Source organism: Lichenostomus cassidix, chromosome 7 (assembly GCF_008360975.1).
Source record: "Lichenostomus cassidix isolate B80296 chromosome 7, HeHo_3.0, whole genome shotgun sequence".
Lineage (NCBI taxonomy): Eukaryota > Metazoa > Chordata > Aves > Passeriformes > Meliphagidae > Lichenostomus > Lichenostomus cassidix.
This window is the reverse complement of record NC_139488.1, coordinates 2,680,917-2,702,651: the sequence shown is the minus strand read 5'-3', so window position 1 is coordinate 2,702,651 and position 21,735 is coordinate 2,680,917. Positions and strand designations below refer to the sequence as shown.

At 40.1% G+C, this 21,735-nt stretch overlaps 1 protein-coding gene across 3 annotated transcripts in view; it reads right to left on the bottom strand.

Moving 5' to 3' along the window:
- The window catches only part of UBE2F (ubiquitin conjugating enzyme E2 F (putative)), a 53,023-nt gene that overhangs the window by 27,361 nt on the left and 3,927 nt on the right, over positions 1 to 21,735 (bottom strand). The window contains exons 3-7 of one of the 3 annotated variants that reach the window (XM_085065734.1): positions 15,240 to 15,269; positions 13,905 to 13,970; positions 8,726 to 8,793; positions 5,719 to 5,789; positions 1,825 to 1,882 (exon numbers count right to left, since the gene is read on the bottom strand). In XM_085065734.1, coding sequence (XP_084921860.1) covers positions 1,825 to 1,882; positions 5,719 to 5,789; positions 8,726 to 8,793; positions 13,905 to 13,970; positions 15,240 to 15,269 — 293 coding nt within the window. The remainder of the gene's footprint in view (positions 1 to 1,824; positions 1,883 to 5,718; positions 5,790 to 8,725; positions 8,794 to 13,904; positions 13,971 to 15,239; positions 15,270 to 21,735) is intronic. The other 2 variants (XM_085065736.1, XM_085065737.1) reach the window with 2 other exon arrangements.

Sequence of the window (21,735 nt, the reverse complement as noted above, 5' to 3'; positions counted from 1 at the left end):
ACCATCACACCTAAAAGCAAGAGAAAAGCAAGTTCAGACACTCTGAGCAGCGCTCAAAATAACTGCAAGTCTCCAGCTTTATGAATAATCTGCTTTAGAGAGGAAAATATGCAATAAAATGATGCAGAACATAACAGAATGGAGACTGAAAGGTAAATTTAGCTCTAAAGGAATAAAAGTGACACAAAGATCACATAGAAAGCACTGCAGCTTTCACACAGCTTGGGAACCAAACCACTACCAGAAATTATCTAAGTGTTTGGGATTCTGAAGTGCTTCTATGGATTAAAAAAAAAGCCATTTAAAAAGTGTATATATACAGGTTGGCAAGTTAATGTTTTAAATCTGTCTCAGGGTAAAAGCCCAACTCTCTTCAGAACCTGATTTTAAAAAGCATTTACTGCAGGAATTCAGAAATAGCACATTCTTTAGTGCCTTCACTCAGACAGGCTGCTCTACACAGCGGTCCATGGAAACGTTTTCCTAAACATAAAGGAAGGAAAAAAGATAAAGTTCAACACTTAGTAACCTGAAGAGAATTCAATCATAGATGAGATGACACCAAGTGCAAAAAAATAGTGGAAAACAAAAAACTGAGTTAGCTTTTCTCTCCTTAAGAATTCTCTACACTGTTAAAAACACATTTTATCAGATGATTTTTACAGACAATTTAGCAGATTTTCATTTCATAAAGTTTCTTCATGTTTCTACCCATTTGATACCAAAAAAAAAAAAATTGAAAAAGGTCACAGCAGTTTATTTTGAAGGATTTTTCACGTAAGAGCTCTGCTGCCACCACAAGGATTCAAAAATGAGACACAGTCCCAAAATTCAGCCTTCTAAAGGGTTAAGCACACAAAGCTCCATGCATGCAGCTGCATTCAGAGCTGGTTTGTGCACTGGGCTTCCTATGTGTATTCTGCATTTGAATGGTTTTTCTAATGCCCTCAGAATGGAACCATAGAAAAAAGTTCCTGGCTTTTGGGTTTCTTGTCCACTCGTACTAATTTTTTACTGGCTGGACTTTAAGATTTGTAGTCCAAAAAACTTTTTCTGGGAATGAAATACAGGGACAGGAACAGAGTTAGTTAACTTAATTACTCAGTGCCTTGATTTAACCTAAGATGAAAACAGAAACACCAAATCACACCAGCTGATGAAAAAACAATAGAGAGATTAAGAACATCCACAAAACACTCATTCTACTTCCAGAAAGTCACACACTCATCTCAGGAGAGATTTTCCAGATGAAGAAAGTCATAGATCTCATTCACAAGTGCCAAAAAGCAAACCAAGTATCAGATAAAGGTCATTTTCAATTTGGTTTTTGAAAGAGACAAACACCTGGTGTGTACCCTTTATCCACCTAATATTGTTAGAGCTCTGGAAGAAACAATTCTGGCAGCATTCCTGGGAACAGCAACAGGAAGATTAACTCCTGCTCAATGCTCTGCATTGATTTGTCAGGGATATCAATCCCATGGAAATTACCAGGGCTGTGGATTGCTGGTGTTGCTGCTCACAGGATGTTCTTGTGTTTTTGCTGCCTGGGTACAAACCAGCCCATCTGAGTGTGGGTTCAGATTCTCCTGCAGTCACACCAACCTACAAAACCTTTCATCAGAGCAGCATCTGGGCAGCCACACCAAAACTGCCAACATTTCTACAATCAGCATTCTACTTGTTCTGCTTTTACCACCGTTTGCTAAAAGACAAACTCAGCTGTTCCTAGAGCAACCCACGTTAGCTGTTTCTTTCCAAGGCCATGAAAGGATTTTTGAAGATGCACCTAGTTTGATGTACACATGCAAAAGGAAACAGTACCTTTAATGTCCTAGTTGGAGCCCAGCCAGTGCCATCAATTGAGTGTTCTCTCAATAAACTGGAAAAAAGACACACATATTACACAGAGCAACTTCTGGTTAAACTGCCTCTGTCAGAAACCTTCTCAGAAACCATTAGGAAGTAATTGCAAGATAAGACATAATTCTTTCACATCCAGGTAATGGAATTTTAAATCCCAAGAGTTGAGATGTCGGCCTAAAATTACCTTCTACACACTGTCATTACAGTACTCCCCATCTGAGCTCAACCTTTGTCAAAACACCTCAATTATTTTTGCACAAGCAGAGCAAATGCGACAGAAACCCTTGTGAGAGTCTCAACATTCAACCTCCTTTTAATCACCTGATGCATTTTAGAACATGTTAATCTCTCTTGAAGAGACAAGCTCGCAGGATGACCCATCATTCACCAAAACTGGCACCAACCAATCCAAAAGAAGGGAAGTTTAGGGAGGGATATCTAATTAGCAAAAAGGGGATCACCATCCTCTCCTGTGAAAGGACTTCAGCTTCGTACAGGCAAAGATAAAGAAGTGGAACAGTTTTAGTCTGTCTGTTCAGGAGGCAGAACTTCCTCATAAACTATAATTTGAATTTTAATAGAAGCACATATGAATATATAAAATACAGACTTTCCTACGTGCACACGCTGAGTATAAAAATGTTACATGACCAGCATATTGTGGTACATATCAAGTCCAGCAAAGCTGCTGACCTATTTGCAAGCTGAAATCATTGAGAAGTATTGAGCTGTTTAGGCATTTCTGGACCTTTCACTTCCAAACATCAGCAGTTATGAGAAGGAGGGATATTGGGGATCAGAGCATAATTGAGAAATAAGCTGAAGTCTTGCTCAGGAAAGTAATCATCTGAATGAAAAAGTCTAAGGAACTCCTTGAAGCATCACTTTACAATCACATCTTCCTCTGTAAGGAGTGATCTAAAACTGACAACTCACACAGCAAAGAAGCAAAGCACAAAAATTCAACCCCAGCAGAGCCTCTGCTACTGCAATAACAGGGTTAAAGTGAAATGGTCTTAAACAATTATGTTTTAGCAATTTTTAGAGTGACATGTGTTAAGTAATTTTTAAATTACAGTAGATGACTAGAACATGCAGGCTGTCCATGTAGTTATTTAATGAACAGGCTGAGTTTTTAATCCAAGGAAATATATTCCTTGTTCAGTGCACAGATCCTAGAACAGGACGATCACCCTGCACAAGCCCATTCCCCCTTAACTGTGCAGCTGATCTCATTTCTGTGCCTTTAAAAAGATCAAATATGCCATTATCACTGGTGCAACATTAAAAACAACATCTTGTGGCTGCAGTTTGTGTCCACATAACAAAAGTAAAAGCAAAATAAGCTTGCTTTTTATCTGTTCCTTAAACTGTGTGGTAGTACTTCCCTTTGCCTCTCCATATACCTCACCGTGAAATTCCAAGTGAGAAGGAAGTTAACACACAGAAGAAAATAAAAAAAATATTCAGTGACAGAGCACTTGAACATTAGCTAAGCCTCATGAACAGCCCTGCAGCTTCCCAAGGCCTCAGAGCTCTCCTGGCACATCTCCAGCTGGGGACACCACAGCCAGAGCCTGAGGAGACACTTGTAGCTCTCACAGCACTCTGGCAGGAAAGCAGTGAAGACACAAGTGTCCACTGGCTTAATATTCCTCATTTGCTGATAGAATTGGTTTTTAGAGCAGCATCCTCCTTCTCCCTCCAGATTGGCAATTATCATTAGGCCACTAATCAGAACTTCCTCCCAGACCTAAGGAGACCTCCCAGATTATGATTTCAAATCCTTCTATCTGGGTTCCTATGGGCAGACTGCAAAACCACTGGTTTTGAAGTTATACTAACCAAAACAGCCACTGATGTGACCAGTCAGCTGCTCAGCTTTCATTTCAACAAATACCTTCTCAATCTGTGAGTAATTCCTGCATGGAAGAAAGCTTTGAGGAATTTTTCTTTTTAAATACACACATCCTAAAGAGAGGTTTCAAAAACATTCACTGAAGTGGGAACAGCATGGTTCCAGTAAGTGTGAAACCTTCTGAAACTCCAGCTGACCTAATCTGCAGTTTAAGTGACTAAAATTTACTGTAAGAGAAAAATCAGTCCTAGAGAAACTCCACACCTGCAGTGGAGGCAATATCCAGTATGGGCCAGACCTAATTAATGTAAATCATTAATAACATGGTCCAGAGTAACTGCAATCACACAGCACAGACAAACTACACTTTTCCTGCCCAGAACTGTTACACTTGACCACAAGTTTAACCATTCAGTATGTTTTAATCCAGGCATGATTATCAAACCAGCACATGCCACAGAATGATGTATGTGGGGAAAAATTCTGATGAAGGTGTTCTTTTCTGCCTTTAAAAATAACTGAAGCTATTTTAATGTAAAGACTCCTGTGTAAGTTGATTGCAGGTACTATACATAGAATGCCTTCATTGAAACAGGCATAAAGCAATTAAGTTATTTTAGCTTTTCCATCTAATGCCAGACATTTCAAGGTTGGATATGTTAAGGTATCTGACAATCCAAGCTGACCTTTCAGTGCAGAGGCTGAAAAAATGCCCTCACTTTGTTACAATTACAATGCTCCAAACACCACATTAATCTTTTATCATTAAAACCATTTAAAGATAGGAAAAATCTGTGGCTGCCCCATCCCTGGAAGTGTTCAAGACCAGCTGGATGAGGCTCGGAGCAACCTAGTCTAGTGGAAGGTGTCCCTGCCCATGGCAGCAGGATGAGGTTTAAGGTCCTTCCAACCCAACCCATTCTGGGATTTTATGAATGTGAGGCTTTATTTCACCTCAGAAGATGCTGTGGTGCAGCTGGAGCTTCAGCTTTGGTTTGGTGTCTGCTGTTTGTTGTTCCCTGGTTCAAGCAGTTCACTTGTTCATTCCCTTACTTGCACCCAGAACATCTAAGTTTTTTTTAAGGCTGAAGAGCCTGACCTGCCTATGAAGGGCAATAAAAAACTTCAATTTCACCAGAACCTTCAAAACAATGCTAAAATGATTTTTCAATCTAGAGGAAAAAATCAGCTTCTCTTTAAGCACTGATTTGCTACACATGGTGACAGCCATGCTGGATTTTCAGAACAGCTTTCAATCTCACTTATGGGCTTTGCTTCTGCTTCATCTGCTTTTCCTTTTCTGTGCCATTAACTCAAAAAATGACAGGCAGGCTTCTCACTTCCTTTTAGGTTTGGTTTCTGGCCAATTTCACCATCAGGTACTCAGGACGGAATTGCAAAGTTTCACAAAGTTTTTTTGAAGAGGAAACATTTACATCAAGGAAAACCACCCAGTAACAGAAGCCTCTCACTCTTTCAGGTTTCATATCTTGACTTATCTTGAGCCCAACCCTGCTTTGTTATAACTTGCACATGTGTCTTATTAGTGGATATTAAATATTATAATAAACAAAGGCAAACAAAGAATAATTACTGTCAAAGTTTAAGGAACACTTTTTTCCCCTCCTTTTTGAAACAAAGTATTTTCAAGCACTTAACATATTGGGGCATTAAATGGCAAAGCCTCAAAGTCCCCTCAGGGCCTGAGGACTATTCAGTTACAGGGGAGAGAGGGGAAAAAAACCCAATGTTTTGTTTAGATTGGAATTTACATTTTTATCCCAACTATAACATATTAAGTCTGACCATGAAGAGCCAGGCTCTACATGGTCCCTAAAGCGCAGCAAGAATGAGATTTTGAGTAGATTTTTATGTTCCCAAAAGTTACATGCAGAATCAGCCGAAAAAAATACCATCCTGAAAGTTACATACAATATTTTATCAAACAGATAAACTTCCAAGGTTTAAAAAACCCAACAGAATGCTGTTCCTACCTTAGGCAGATTTCTCCTGTCTCTGTAATGTTCGGGTGCCAGATTCTTGTCAAACATTTTACCTTTGGAGGCTGCCAGGAGGGAAAATAAATGACTGTGTTAGCCTTTAAAATAAAACCTTGTTATAACTCATTAACAGAAAAAGGCAAATATATTTGATATTCACAGCCTAAGTCTGCAGAATTAGGACAACAATACAATCTACAGGAATCAAACCAGATTTCTCTGCCCTTTTAGCTTTTCCCAACTCTTTATAAAAATTGGGCTGGTATTAGGCTTTTCCTTAGAAAAACATAACTTTTAAGAAGGCCAAGAAAAGGTACTACTTCAGGGGAAAGTAAACATTTTAAGTCATTAGTTTCTTCATACTTAAATATTAAGACAACAATTTAAACCAAAAAACTAAGTGTTTTCCACCAAGGCTTGTCCAAATCACAGATTTGTTAAAAAAAAAAAAACAGCAGAGGATGCAAAAATAAAAACTACATCAAATAAATAGCTTATTTTAAATAGAGACCCTCCTGTCTGCAATTGAACAGGAATGTGTCAGAGCTGAACTTGAGACACTAAAATAAAAAGCCACAGGTAAGATCACCAAATTTCTGAATTTCACAGTGGGTTTTGAAATACAGATTTTTAAAGTACAGTCTCATTTGCTGTAGTTTAGTGAAGTAAATAAAGAGTGGGACATAAAAATTTCAGTAGCTTAGCAACAGCACGTTGCTCCATCCCTGCTCTCCCCATTAGGATTTGCAGCTCTCAATCAGGCAGATTATTTCTGATGGGAAGTGTCCTGGAATCCATCAGCACCTTGCAGAACTTCAATTAAATCACAGATTATAGATGTGGAGCCATCTCCCTCCACTTTTTCCAATGAGGTCTTCAGTCAAGAGGCAAAACAGCTCAAAGAGCTGCATTTGCATGGCAACATCATGTATTTTGTCTCATCCTTTTGTTCTCAACTTCACAATTATCTTTATAAGACAATTTTTTAATTAAGGCTACTTGGAAGAGGTAAGAAAATACGCATGGCACTGAGATACCAAAAATGTATCTAAGAGAGATGTTCTAGAAGAAGGAGCACTGGTCACAACAGATTTGGGACTGATAATGCAGATTTTGCCTTTCCTCCACTCTTACTTCATGCCTGTGCAATAACTCAAGGGACATCAGTCACGGCATTATTGAAAATTTAGTGGCATGGAGAAAAGTCTCCAACTTTTTAACCTTCAAAACATCTTACAAGTTTTCTAGCAGTACAGCTTTTCATTAGCTACACCTTCACACTGTTTTGAAAGATGATGCCTAGTTCTCAAGCAAGGGAAAGCAGAATTTATTCCATGCCATTAGATCAAGATAAAAGAGTAAATTTCTACCATATGCACCTTCAAACAGGGAATGTATTGATGAGTCAAAAAACAAAAGCTTTATAGTAACTCTTTTTAAAAAATCTCCAAATCCTCACAGTGAATTAACCGGTGTCTCATTTTTGTACTGTGGAAACAAAAGAATTCCTTTATCCTTTCAAAATGATTTTCATTAGCAAAACTTAGAAAAACCCACTGCTGACAGTAAGACAAAGGTTCTCTCTCTCTCTCCCTTTCCCCTGTTACACAAAGACAACTGCAACACTACCATAAAATTCATCTTCAGACAAAACTTTGAGTTTGTTTCAAGTCATCTTTGACTTTTCCCCAGACCAACAAACCCTTGTAAGATTACTTTAGGATGACGTCTCACTTGCACACCTGTGACACTCTGCACAACAAAGCTCCCAAAATCCATTTATTTCCTTGCTCAGGCTCCTCCTCCCTCTCAGACACCACAGGTAGACACAGCCTCAGCTGGGGAGCACAGCAGTGACTTCATTCACTTCCTTCTCCATTTCCAAGCAGCCACTTCTCTTATAGGATCCCTCATTTAAAATGAACAGTTTCAGTTCTTGATTATTTGGCACCCTAAAGGCACAGGTGTAGCAATATATCTTGTACTTTAAAAAATATTATTTATATATTTAATTTGGTAAGTATCCTGCAGCTGCAGCTCTTCACTAGTGAATAACTTTACCTAGAGAAGGGATGTGACTCCTCAGGGAAGTTTGGAATTGATGTTATTTGAAATGTTTTCTCTAGACACTATCTATTCCCAAGGCATTCTGCTAAACCACCCTGCAATTCCTGCTCTTTTCTTTCCAGTTTCTACAAAACATAATTCCCCCAGGAGGCCTTAATGGGAATTCAGGTTCCTGGGACTGAACTACAGTCTATCAGTGCTGAGCAGGGAACCATAACAAGCCAGAGACTTTTTAATTACAGCAACTGAGAATCCAAAAACCCAGATCAAAATTGAAATTCAGCTCTCCTGTTAACACACAGCAGATACTTTCTTGCAGCAGGGCTGTTTAGGTGAACAAATGGAACACAGGAACTGAAGGAAATAACATGAGTACACAAAAGGTGGTAAGGGTGACCTCTATTACAGTATGGAATTCTTTGGTAAAGTTAAGGGGAACTTGAAACATCCCACAAGCAAACCCACACAACTGCAAACACTACCTAGCTGTGACTGCAACTACCACATCGAGGTAATGCTGAATTTAGGCTCAGTGCAGCTGAACAGGAGCCAAAGGGCTTCCCTCAAATATTTCTCTAGGATCCTCCCCTACACATTCTTCAACCTCTCTGAAAGAACTCTGAACTATCAACATAAAAATCAAGACAACAAAGGGGAAGGATGGGGGGGAAATTACAAAACTATCAACCCTTTACTTTTTCTTCACTTATGTCATTCTTAGATACGTAATTTTTAGTAAGAATAATCATTAAGGGATTCATTCAGGTCTGACTCATCTGCACTTCCAAGAGCTTCTGCCAGACAGTTGCAGAGACTTATTTTACCAACAGACAGAAGATCCTATCTTAGTCTCAATGCCAAGTTCCCTCTGAAGTCCTGTAACCTGCAAAGAAAATCTAAAATGTCAACTATTAGACAAATGAAAAATACTCACCACCATATTGTAGGCATCAGGAACTTCAGTTTCAAACAGAAACTTTCCCCCTTGGTAATAGCCCTCATCTAAAAAAGGAAAACCAAGACAAATAGTTAAATAAGAGAAAACTACAAAGATTAAAACAACAGCACAGGATTATCATCAAATAGTTAACTTGGTTGCACCACTAGCTACCACCTAATCCAAGGAGGGTGTGAGCAGAGTGTCTTCCTGCTCTCCCAAAATGTTTACAGCACAAATTTCAAGTCAGGAGAGTCAACAGCCCCAGAAAAATCCACCATCCTGATCACAGTAATGGGGATACAAAGGAATACCAGGGAATACTAGAGGAACCTTGGACTGAACTTCTCATGTCTGTACAAAGAAAATGCACCACATCACTGACCCTTAGAATGAGCTGGAGAAATACTTCTCTTGCTAATGCACTGCTAAACCCTGCCCCAGGACTGAGCACATCTTGCCAAACTTGTGCTAGCAGTCATGGTGAGCAGTATGCTGACGTGGGCAAGAGCTCAGATCAGTGAAACAAGAAGTTTCAGAGTGCACTTCAATAAGAGCAAGCAAACTCTTTTATTGTAATTATCTCACAATGATGCATCACATAGGAAAACATGTCTGCCTGTCTGCCATCCTCAGACTCAATACCGAATTATTAAACTGGCTGAATGTTCAAATATGACATATTAAAATACCTAGTTAAATATAACCAGGATGACAGCCTGCAACTCTTGAGATGGCTGTGCTTGGAAGCTGAAATGTTTGCAAGTGATCTGAAATGTGCCTGGCATTGCCATCACTGAGGTTTTTCATTAAAAAAGGGAAGCAGGTACCCAGCCCACAGTGGGGTTTGGGACACCTGAGGGATGTCTTTGGCTCTAACTACCTTGAGCATTCCAGCCCCAGTGAAGGCCAGGAGGGCTGGTTAGCATTATTTGATGCAGGTTTTTTACAGTTCTTTTTAATCAACAATGCAAATAAATGTTCTGTGAAACAACCCATAGTTTTCAGAAAGAAGAATTTTGTTATTATCTAGCTTGTTCCAAACCACATAAAAAAAATCTAGCTTGTCTACTGTAGGTAATCAAAATCCTCTTTCAGGTTGCTGTCTCCTGATCTGCTTTTCAAATGCTTTCTCCATTTCCACTCCAATTCAATTCTGCAGTGTGCTAGATTTATTAAGCAATCTTAAGCATGCTATGCTTAACCAGAAAGTAAATAGACATGCATTGATTTTTGTATGAAAAAGCAAGATAAAAGCATTTATATTTTGTTTTCAAACATACAGAGATAAAAATCAGTAAAGCAAGCCATTACTGAAGAACGAGAAACAAGAGATGAGTTACACTGATACCCTTTGATAACACTGCTCCCTGTCAAATGTGCAGAACACTCAGAGCAAGACACTATTCCAGAGAGGAATCATTGGGAAAATGGTTCAATATCCCCCAGGAGCTTTACCACCACCATGTATCCAAAGGAACACACCTAACTGCACTTTATCCACCATCTAGTACATTTTAAACAAGTGTCAGGAATTATCACATTTCCAACTACAAAAGTTATTTTTCTTGGCTTAATTTCACTAGTTCCTTGATTTGCTGGACTTGGAACAAAGCATGCAGCAGCTCTTCACATTTCACCCCTGCTAAAATGAAATAAATACCTGTGGATGGATGTATCCATGTGTCTTATGTCAAAGAAAATCCTCAGGTTTAATGAACATTCACTGCAATGGTTGTCCAAAAGAAACTCTCAAGAACTCCCAGATCAACTCTCTCTCCAAGACAATTCAATATTCATCACTGCCTCACATAACAACTCATTTTATGTTTTTTATTTTACCTTGACATCAGTCCACTAGCACTAACCCAAAACCACACTGGGTGAGCTACTGGTTCTGCTATAAAATCAGCAAGGACATATCTACCCAGTTAGGAGACCAAGACATCTCCCCTCTTTTATACAATTCCCCCTCTATATTTGTAAAGTAACAATAAAGCTACTCATTAGCAACCACTCAGATGTATATTAAAATTTCTGGAAAGCCTCAGTAGCCAGCCAGAAATCTTGCACTGCATTAACAAGATAACCCTTCACAAGCAAGTCATCTTTCAGCATCTTTCTCTCTATGACTGGGAGAGAAATTCTCAGTTTTTCAGGCATGGAAAAGTGGTGGGAAAAGAAGTTCTGGCAGAGCTAACAGTGATGAAAGGGCTATAAATAAAATCATCAAATAAAACAGCTTCAACATGTAACTTAGGAAGTTAGCCACAGAGACTTTTGCTAAAAAGGGAGGATGTATGAGCCACAGTTTTCCTCCTACTGCTTAAATTTATGTCTTCAAGCTGTATTAGCAGAGCAAGCATCCCTCCCACTTCAGTCTCAAGTTTCATTACCAACAACCTGACTAATCTTAGCTTGCGTTTGTAGTGTGTTTTAATGCCTGAAAGGGCTCTGGAAAACACTTAACCAAATTACTCCCTCACTTCAGAAGAAAATGCAAGATAATTAGGGCAGGCCACAAAGGATGCACTTTGGATAGCAGCCCCCTGAATCAGCCATGCTCACCAATATTTGCAGTTCTGTGTCATGCAAACCAGGAAACAGGGTCTTCATAAATCCCTCCACAGTGAGACTCAAATGTCCACACTAACCCCAGACTAGTCCAGCTGCCTGGGAACTGCAGCAAAATTGCATTAACTGCACTTACTCTTCTGTTTTTTTCATGTGTAGGCTACCTAAACTCACCTCCTTTATTATTTTTCCAGGTCATTACTGTGTTTTAGTCTCAGCTTCCAATTTTGTGCTCCAAATACCAGTGCAGCAGAGAGGATTCTGCTTGTATTCTAAGCATCTATCTCCTTATTCTCCCTAGATTTTAATCCAATATGATGCTGGTGCAAAAATAAGAACAGAGGCAAGTGGTAGCACAAGGGCATTTTTCAAAGATAAAGCAACTGTTTCAGATGACAAAAGGAAACAGAAGCTTCAGACAGCAGAGAAAGCCAGCAGAGTCTGCCTTGGGAAGACAGAGTTTTGTCCACTGCGGCAGAAAAATCCAAGTCTAAGCCATTATCTCACATGTGCTGCTAAATATCCACTGATGGTGCACTGCAGAAAGCTGCACCATACAGGGAGTGGAATTTCTTGAATTATGTGAGGAAAGTAGCCACCCTCATCAAGATTTTCTACAAAATCATTTTATATTAAAAACTTTGTGTCACCAGGATAATTTTGTGACAGTAAATACTGGCTGAGAAAGGTTTTTGTGAGAGGTGCTGAGCAAGGGAGCTGGAGGGATTTCTGCTTGGTGGTCAAGTTTATTTTCTAATTCAAATTAGTCTTTTTTTGAGAGCCTAAGGAAGCTTCTTTTACGGTCCTTTCCAGAGCTGCCACATTCAAAATGACTGCATAGAACAAAATCAAGATCCATGCAATACTGTTCAGACAATACAAAAAGAGTTGGCTCAAGCCCACTTGAGCCATAAAACTTCTGTGACAACCACTTTGCTGCCTCGAGGAAACTAAGACTTAGCATGCACTAGAGAAAACTTCAATATTGAAGGGAGGCAGAAAACTACAAAGTTTTTCTTGGTCTGTGTTGCATTCTGCCTTTGGAGTGCTAAGCTATAGCTGATCACAAGTTCTACACCTGAATTACGCACAGCTGAAAATAGATGTTTACTCGGGTCAGGCTGCAATTGCAGAGACTTCAGCTGTGCAGCTATATTTAGAGTAACAAAATGTTAATTAAGATCATCTCATTGGCAAGATCATTTCAGCAATGAAGCTGGCACAAAAGACATGCTCTGCATTCAACAGCTGGGTTCTGCCTGCAGCATCTTGCTGCACAGCAGTGAACAGACAAAACAATTCCTAGGATTCAGACACCTTGGAGTTAGGACAGCTTTTTCATGCAGCCCTAATTTACACAGCGATTTCCAAAATATAATAAAGCAGCATCATATAAACTGAAGGGCATTTGGTGCAAGCAGACTAAACACCCACCAAGTAAACATGAGCACAACTCCTACACAGAATGAGAGGTCCAAAGCTCCAGATCAGCTCTTGCATTTATTTTTGATTACACTGATGAGGGCAGCCTCACTCATTTTTTAATCACAAAAAGGAGTCACATGAATGGACACGTTAGCACAGACCACCCAAAATCTCTGCTGGAGGAAGGGCCACTTGATTTGGGTTCATGAGCAGCAACAGTGACACCTAGTGCTGCTCTGACTACAAAGTACTGCATTAGCAGAAACACTCCTGCCAATCCATGAAGTACAAACCACTACTTCTCCAGGTAATAGTGACTGACACACCTCAACCAAATTCTGCTGTCAAGGACATCTACAGAAAATGGGCATCTACAAGAATGAGCTGGCAAGGGGACACAGATCCCAACACATCTAACTCAAACCATTCCCTGTCTTGCACACGGCAAAGTTCTCATTCAAGCAGTTACAGTCTCGACCAAAACCAAGAAGTGCCTGTGAAGTTTAAATAAACTTCCATGCAAATTCAGCCATAAAACACAACTTCCTATCCTAAAAAGCACAGCAAACTAATTTCAGGTGGCTATTAAGAAACTTACATGGAAATGATAATTTGTGAAAGTGTTTTTACTGATCAGCCTGCCAGCAAGAGCTCCACAGTATACTTATGTTGTGTTAATAAAAGATCTGATTTGCACATATTTGAACATTTGAAGACTCAGAGACTCCTACTTGTTAAGCACCTTCAGGCATACCTAGATTTGAAGTTTTCCAGCAGTGTTCTATTGGTAATCTATCTCTTCACCTCTGCAGAACCAAGCAATCAGCAGAACAGAATAGATAACCTAACAGGGCTGTAATACAGTAATACCCAGTCTGAGATTCCTCTCAGCAAATAAAACAAGGTGGTTTAAAACTGGCTGAGTGGAAAAAAAAGCTCTCCATCAAAATAAGCAAACAAGATCTGAGTATTTCCTAAACCTGTGCAGTTTTAAAACCAGTTTTTATTGGAATCTGGTTGTCAAAATCCATCCCAGTTTCTCCATCCCACTAACAAAATAATTACTCTATTACAACCAGACTTTCTTTGACTAGAGGCTTTATTGAAATTCCTCTGGGAATTACATTTCCTAAACACCAACACACACAGACAAAATTCACATGTTGTAAAACATTACCTGGGGTTACAGTTAGCTGAAAGTAATGGAGCTTGTTTGGGTCAGGAAAATTCACTTTACATGTAGCTGTGAAGCAAAAGAATAATCTACATCAGACAATGAGTTCTCCACTCTTGGAAAAGCAAATATATCATCTTTTAAACTCTTCAAGCTGACTCCCTGATTAACTCCTACCTTTCAGTCAAGTGCTTTCCTAAAGTTCTGGAGCATCACAAACCAAACACAATGTTTTCAGTCTCAGAAGAGATGAATTTAATGAGAATAGTGACAAATGAAGAACAAGTGTGGGGAAAAAGGGAACAATCTGCTGGAACTGTCAGTGGTTTCAGTTCAACAGCTGCAAGCTCCCAGCATAACAGCCCTTTGTTTGCATCTGATGACACAACCCAAGTTGGCTTCCCATGCACAAAAGTGGCCTTTCTTGACTGTGGCAGAGACAAGATGGCAAGCTGGCAGGAGATGATGATCTATCCATGGATATGTTATTATCCACATTATGTAGTCTTTAGCTTCTTAACCCATCCAGTTGGCTGTTTGTTTTCTGGAGTCAAGGAGCTAAAAAGAGTTATAAACCTTATCTGGAAAAAACCTAACTAGAAAAAACTGAAAAAAACCTAACTAGAGCTGCACAACCCTAGCAAGGCACTCATATTGTGGTAATTAAAAATACACATTTCTCAGGTGTCTGTTATCCTGTACAGAACCTACACCGAAAAAAGTTTGCCTAAAATTACTCTGTGTAAATTCTCTAGAATTCCTTTTAAGGTAGGCTTATATCTCAAGTAAGATTCCAGGGGTAAAACCACATTATCTTGTCAATTTTTTCTTTTTTTTAGGGAATATAGATCACTCTTAAATTCATTTTCATGAGCAGTTTCACTCTTAACAAAGACATCAGGTTACATCTTGAACATGAAGTGAAAAACCAGCAGGTTGATTTCATGTTCCCTGGGAACTGAGCTATTTGCTCTGTCCCTCAATCACAACTTCTTATTTGGAAAATGAGAGAATGAGGAATAAACAGGAGTGAGGCACTAATTGCACCCTTGAGTCACAGGAACCTTTTGGGAATTTTATCAAAGTTAAGTTCCCACTCCCCAGCAATCAGATTGTGGAGGCAAATTCTCAATACTCCTTCCAAAGGACACTAATGAGGATCCACCTCTCCAGAGCCCCTTAAGGGGGAGCAATAAAGGAAACCTGCTCAAGCCAGAGTGGTGGAGCTTTGTACAGCTTTCCCCACTTAAATACCATTAGCTTTCACACTTCGGTCAAAATGCTCACTTCAATGGTCCTTTTCCCCCTTAAATGCATACTATTAAATGTTATACTCACAAGGTAAATTAGCTTCAAGGTCTGCAACCTCTGTTGAAAGAAAAAAAAACAAAACCATTATTTAGGCAACAATAAAGCCCTTCTTGAAGTCCAAATTGGCAGATCTAATCTAAACCACCCTGTAAATCCAGTTTTACTTAAAAATATAATTAAGCTGCAGTGGAAGCTTACCTTGAAATTTCCCTTTAAGCCACTCAATTCATTACTAAAAATGCTCATCTTCCCTACAGACATGGCAAATGTATCCTGCTTCGATGGGGAATTCAGCTGTGCCAAGACTGAAGCACCAAGGCTGCTACCACACAGAGCACTGGCATTCCCAAAGCACAGTTTCTTACTGATACACACTCCTATTCAATTAAAATTTCCTTTCATTTATTTCCTGAGCTTAAAAGTAATTCATAAAAGAAAGGAAGCATCCTGATTCTGTTCCACAGCCCCTAGGAAGTGAAGTGTGTTCCTAATCCTGCCAAGTTACCTTCCCTGGAAGAGCTCCTGCTTTTGTGTCTTTTATTGAACCCTCACTTCCAACTACCTGTATTTCACAGAAGTATGAAGGAGTTCCATCAAGATATCTCCCTCCTTCACTTCTAAAGTTCTAGGAAATCTAATTGAGTATATTTTTGGCATTTCCTGTAGTTTTCTTTCCCACTTCTGTCTTTGCTTTCAGGCCTCCACAGACACAGCCCCTTTATTTGGGCTGACAACATGCAAGAGATTTCAATCCCAGCTCTCAAAAACACACATCTAAAGAAAACTGTCATTTAGAATTCTTGACACTGAATCCAAACTGATCTCACCACAACTCTCAGTAATTCTCCAGAGCTTTTCCTGCATCCATGCTCAGTAAACCTGGCTGGTCTCTGCAGTGGGAATGATGCTGATTTGACTCCCACTTTCCTCTTGCTTGGCACACCCTGCATCTGCAGCCAACTACACCAAGAGAAAAAAACCCACCAGAACAGCAGCACTGTGCTTCACACTTAGCTAAAAATTTCCAACTTCACTCTTTTAAAATCCCACACTTGAGCAGCCAGAGCTGATTTAACCAAAGCCATGCACTGAAAGACACCACTGGGGCCATACTTTTGCTACAGTACTGTCTTTATAACACACACAAAAATGTATATTCAGCTGTAATCAAGGACTTTATTTCAACTTTCCCTTCCTGGTTGATAAAAAAAGACATGACAACCAACCCCCAAAAGCTGCAGCTATACAAATTTTTCGTATTATTCCCTCACTCCTTGCTTAAAATTCATCAGCCTTTCACAGTGGGAGGCACATCAATCTTCACTGCAGGGCAAAGTTTCGGACCTGGCTTTTATTTTAAGGTGTTGACTGCTTTCCTTTATTGCTTTCTGTGCTTGTGTATTGTTCAGCTTAATGAATCCTGCCTGCCCTTTGCCTGATCCCAAAAAGGAGAAACACCCAAGGGCAGAGCATGTTCAGTCCCAGCAATGGCTGAGCTGAGCAGCTCTGCTGAGCCAGGGCTTCACTTCTGCCTCCTGCAAGGTTCAGCAGGGTTTACAGTCACCAGAGTCCTTGGAAAAAAGAAAAGTTCTTGTGAAAAGTTCCTGTAATATGTTCACACTTATGCTTTTCTCTCTGTCTAGGCACAAGAATGAGAGGGTTTTCTTGTGAAAACATGAAAACAAAATGCTCACAACCGAGGAGAAAGGAACACCATGCTCCTTCTCTGAAGGTGTGCAAACAGGTGGGAATGATGTGCCAGTAAATCCACACCAAAGCTTTGGAAAAAAAGGCAAGTGCCCCAAAACTGAGGTTTCTAATGAACTCTGCAACAAACCACTGCAACTAAGAATGAAACAACCTCATGAAGACAAAGCAGACAAAGATCTGCTTCAATAATCTAAATGTTTACAGTAGCATCAAGTAAGACAACAGATGTTACTGTTAGTTGTGCCATATAAACAAACACTGGCAATTAACCAATTAAAAAGCACATTTAACAGGCCAAAGCTCAGTGTTTGTGAGTTCTCCAAATTCTGTGACTCTTTGGTAGTGACAAACCTTGACATTGGAACCATTTTTGTATGTTGCTGCTCAGAAAGTAAACATTTTGACCACAAGCATTCAAACTCCAGTAAGATTCTGATGTTTTAAATTATGTCTTTTCTACATAAAGCAAGACCTCTAGCATGAGCACTCCCTGTAAGAAAATGCCCCTTGTGCAGGCTGCCAACTTATTTAACACAGATCTCTAAATCAGCACAGCATGGAGGTGACAACCAGAGCTCCAATGCACTGAACTTCCAACAGCTCCAAAAGCTTCACTAAATTATGGAACACACTTAAGCTCACCATTTTTCTGAAAATTCAGTTTGACTGCTTTTCATGGTCATTTTGTGGAGGATCAGCATCTGTCTCTCAATTCACACCATTAAGATGATGTGACAAACAACCAGAAAATCCTAGTCTCAGGAAATACCACACCAGCTCCCCAACAACCCATCTGGTGCTCCCAAAACGTTGTGGGATTTGGTGCAGGAGCAGCCCAAGTGGAGGTGGATTTTCAGAGTCCTGCTCTTGGGCCAGTGTGCACTTGCTTGAACAGTTCCAAATGCTATTTGAAACCATTAAAAAGGTGAAGCTTAAACTTAAACCCACCACACACACTGGAAGTGTTGAATGCAAACAGATTATGTCTCAGCAGCAGGTCGGGAACTGTACAGAAGAGAGGAAAGCTAAGCCTAACCCAAGCAAGCAGAGCTATTTATAAATGATTTCACAAACAATAACTCTCCCTAGCCATGACAGTTCTGGAGACAGAAATAGGAGCACCCTCCTGCTGTGTGCACAAGGTTTATGAGACACCCCTGAGAACGCTTAATGCACAGAACACAACCTCACTGCTTTGCTCCCTCACCTCCCCAAATCTGAATATAGCAGTGCTTTGTTTACTACATTTTCCACAAAAATCGGGTTCCGTGCTTCCTGCTGGAATTGAGTTTTAAGTACACCAAACAAAAGCATTATTTACTCAAGTGAACATTCTTATCCACAGCAGTGTTACTTCTCTCTGGCTTTGTTCAAAAAGCTCCCTCTCCTGTTTAAGTCTCTCTTTAATTTACGGCTTTAAGACTTCTATAGATGAAGATAAAATACCTTGACTCTGATAAAAATTCCATTTCCTACATATTAATTCTCTTGTTCTCTGAATTCTAGGATGCTGTTTGCCTCCTAATTCTTATCCACTCATCTTTATAGCATTCCCTGCTTAGCTCTTCTGAACTGTACAGACCTGTATTAGAAAAAAGGTATTTTCTCCCCTCTCAACTTTCCTCACCTGTTATTGTGAGGAGGGATATTACTGGTTTTGAAAGCACGAAGCAAATAAATGGATTCCCTCATTCTTAGTTACAATGGACATTCACCTTGCCTTCATCATCAGTTTCCCACTTCCATTCTCTCAGGTTTATATAGAAGCACACATAAAATATTTTCTGGTTACATAAATATGGTTGTAAAAGCCACAGATGTTGAAGACAACCGAGGAATAAACCTTGTTAGCTCATTTTCACATATAATAAGTTATTTCAAGCAGCCACAATCAAACTAAGCAGTAGTGGCAATACAAAACTGAATGATGAACTTTAGGCACACTGCAAAAAATGCAGTTTAGGGGAAAACCTTTGAGATCCATGAGCTACTGCTGGCATTCTGACTTGCTCTCTATCTTGTATTCAACTCAGCAGTCACCTTCATTACACAACATTAATCTTAAACACCACTTTGGCTTGTCCTCAGCCCTTTTCAAATTTCAGAAAGGATTTGCCTTTCAAGTTCAGCACTGCATGCTCAGCATCCTGGAGGAGCAGTCATGCGGTCTCTGCTCCCAGCTTAATGAAGTTCCCCTCAGAGATGAACAGAACATTAAAAATTGCCTCTGCAGCACAGAACAAAATGAAAGCTGCTAAAGCAATTGTACTGCTTGCTCTATTTTAATTTGGGCACTAGGCCTACAGAATTAGGGCCTTCCTGTCCAACTGAGTCTAGATGGAAATCCAGTGAAACAGGGATGCACAAGTAAGTCACACTGAACTTTTAACAAAGCTGTGCTTTACTAGACCCTCTCTACAGCTGGAAGAGAATATCCAAATGACTCAAATTACTTCCCACCATAAAACTTTAGGGGTATTTCCATTCATAGTATGTCCACAAAATAACTCAAGTGTCCTGACCCATGACTGATACCTGAATATGCAACATCAGCAATCAAAGGAGTAACTTAGAAAAACTAACAAAGGGCACCAGTATTTTAAAAGCAGCTTTTGCACCCATCAATAAAGCCAAGGTCAGTTCCTGGCACCACTATTCGAAACATCAACTGCGATGTTTATTCACACCCACAGTGCAAATAGCTATTGTACATAAATTATTACCTATTTTTCCTACTTTCAGGCAGCAAGCAGTTGGTCCATGCCAAGTTTTTGAAAGTTTGTAAGCATGATCTACACTTATCAGTAGCTGGGGTCATGGTCATCACCTTAATCAAAACAGCATTGATCTACTGACCAGGCAGAGCACACACCACCCCTGAGGACTGCAGGGTTATCAGTGTGACAACACATCCTTCAGAGATCCTCTGCTGCCCTCCTGGAGTGGACTGTCTATCTACACAAACAAGGCTGTCTTCAATTTCCCTCCAGAGGAAAACCAGACACCACCTGTGTCTGGACAATACCCTGAGCAAAGCTGGCAGACATCCGTCTGCAGGATTTATTAGACTATCCCCAACTGACTGGGGATCAGGAACAGGACAGTGGTGCTTCACCAGTGACAGAACACTCTGGGCCTTTTCTCATCTCCTCCTCCTCCCTTGCTGACAGCCAGGATTTCTCTTATGTAGGACAGGCTAATTTTTAATTTATTGTCAGGAGACCGACCTGATGGAGCATTTCATGCACTCTGCCATTGTTGTGTTTGGTAACTCCAGCCTAAACACACACCAGTAACAACTTCTACTTACAACTATTCTGCCAGGCTCCTACTAACTTTGGGATGCAATACAACAGCCTGAAGTTCAGCTGGGCTATTACAGCTCCACACCATCAAGCAATAAAAGGCACTGGTGTTCCAGCTGCAGCAACATCACTGCCATGTGCACACCTTTAGCAGGCAGCTCTGCACTCCCACTCAAACTCATTCCTGCAGATCTTTATGTGACCTAGGAGCACTGCCAGTATCAGTTCACCTTCACTCAGTCTCACATCACCATAGATGCTGCTGCAGCTGAGCTACCTTAAAGTGTTGGAGCAAGTTCTACAAACTTTTGTACGCAAATGGTCTATGTACAGCTTGAGCAGCTTGAAACAAAACATCCCCAACAAGTCTTTCCCACTAGATTTCCCTCTCACTTTCAGCAGTTACACTGGAATGATTTGCTTCTCCTGTCAGTTCCCATTTCACCCAGATACCATTCTAAGCAGACTGACAGCTGCTCCTACAGCTGTTTTGGGAGAGCATCATGCCTGTAGTGGTGCATCCTCCCCTCAGCCTCTGGCTGCTCTACAATGTCAGGAATTCCTATCAGGCCCTGGCCCTTGCCCAAGAGCTCGGTGCTGAAGCATTCCTGAACTGTAGCAGGATCTCTTGCAAGGCTAAGGTGGAAGCAGCACTCACTGTACCAGGAACTCCTGCTGCCTAGACAAGGTGGCAGATGGGAGTAGGAATAATCAGTCATTCCCTGATAGCTTTAGAATTATACCCTGAGTGAGATGGTACCGTCCTCACTTGAATTTCAGAAAATTCCAGTAATCTCCAAAAAGGCATTTAACAGGAATATTTCATTGATTCTGGGGGGAATTTTTTCATATGTATTCCCATGTACACATACATATCCATACATGTGTGTGTTACCTTTGCACATTTATCTACATATATAACTATTTGTATGTGTGTGCATTGACTTGAACACCCTATAAAAGAATATACATGTTATTATCTTGAATCTATATTAAGTTTATAGCTGATTAATGTACCATTTAAGTACTTTTGTGATTATGTTCTGCAAAATCTTTTAGACCTAACTGTTCACTGAGTCCAAGCCTAAGACTGGATCCAGCTGCACTAAGACTCCTGCCGGAGGAGCTCAGAAAGGAAAGGGGTTCACTCTGAACCCCCAACTCAGCTAAGGGTCTCCTTTACCTTTTGCCCTTTCCTCTTTTCATTCCAGCCTCTGCACTCTAAATTGATTCTAATTTGATTTCCCTTTATATGTAATATTTATGCAGTAAGCAGTAGCATAAACCTTGCCACCAACATTTGCTGTGCTTTTGCAAATTTATATTAAAGCACTTTTTCACCAACACCTTTGATGGTGACCCTTTAAGTGACCTAAACTACTCATTTCACAGCAGGGATACAACTTCCATGCACAGTCAGATCAAGATCCAGCACTCAGTGTTTGTCAGAGGCATGTGAGCACTGACCTGCTTTTAACATTTGTCAGTCTAGGACTTGTTCAATACTT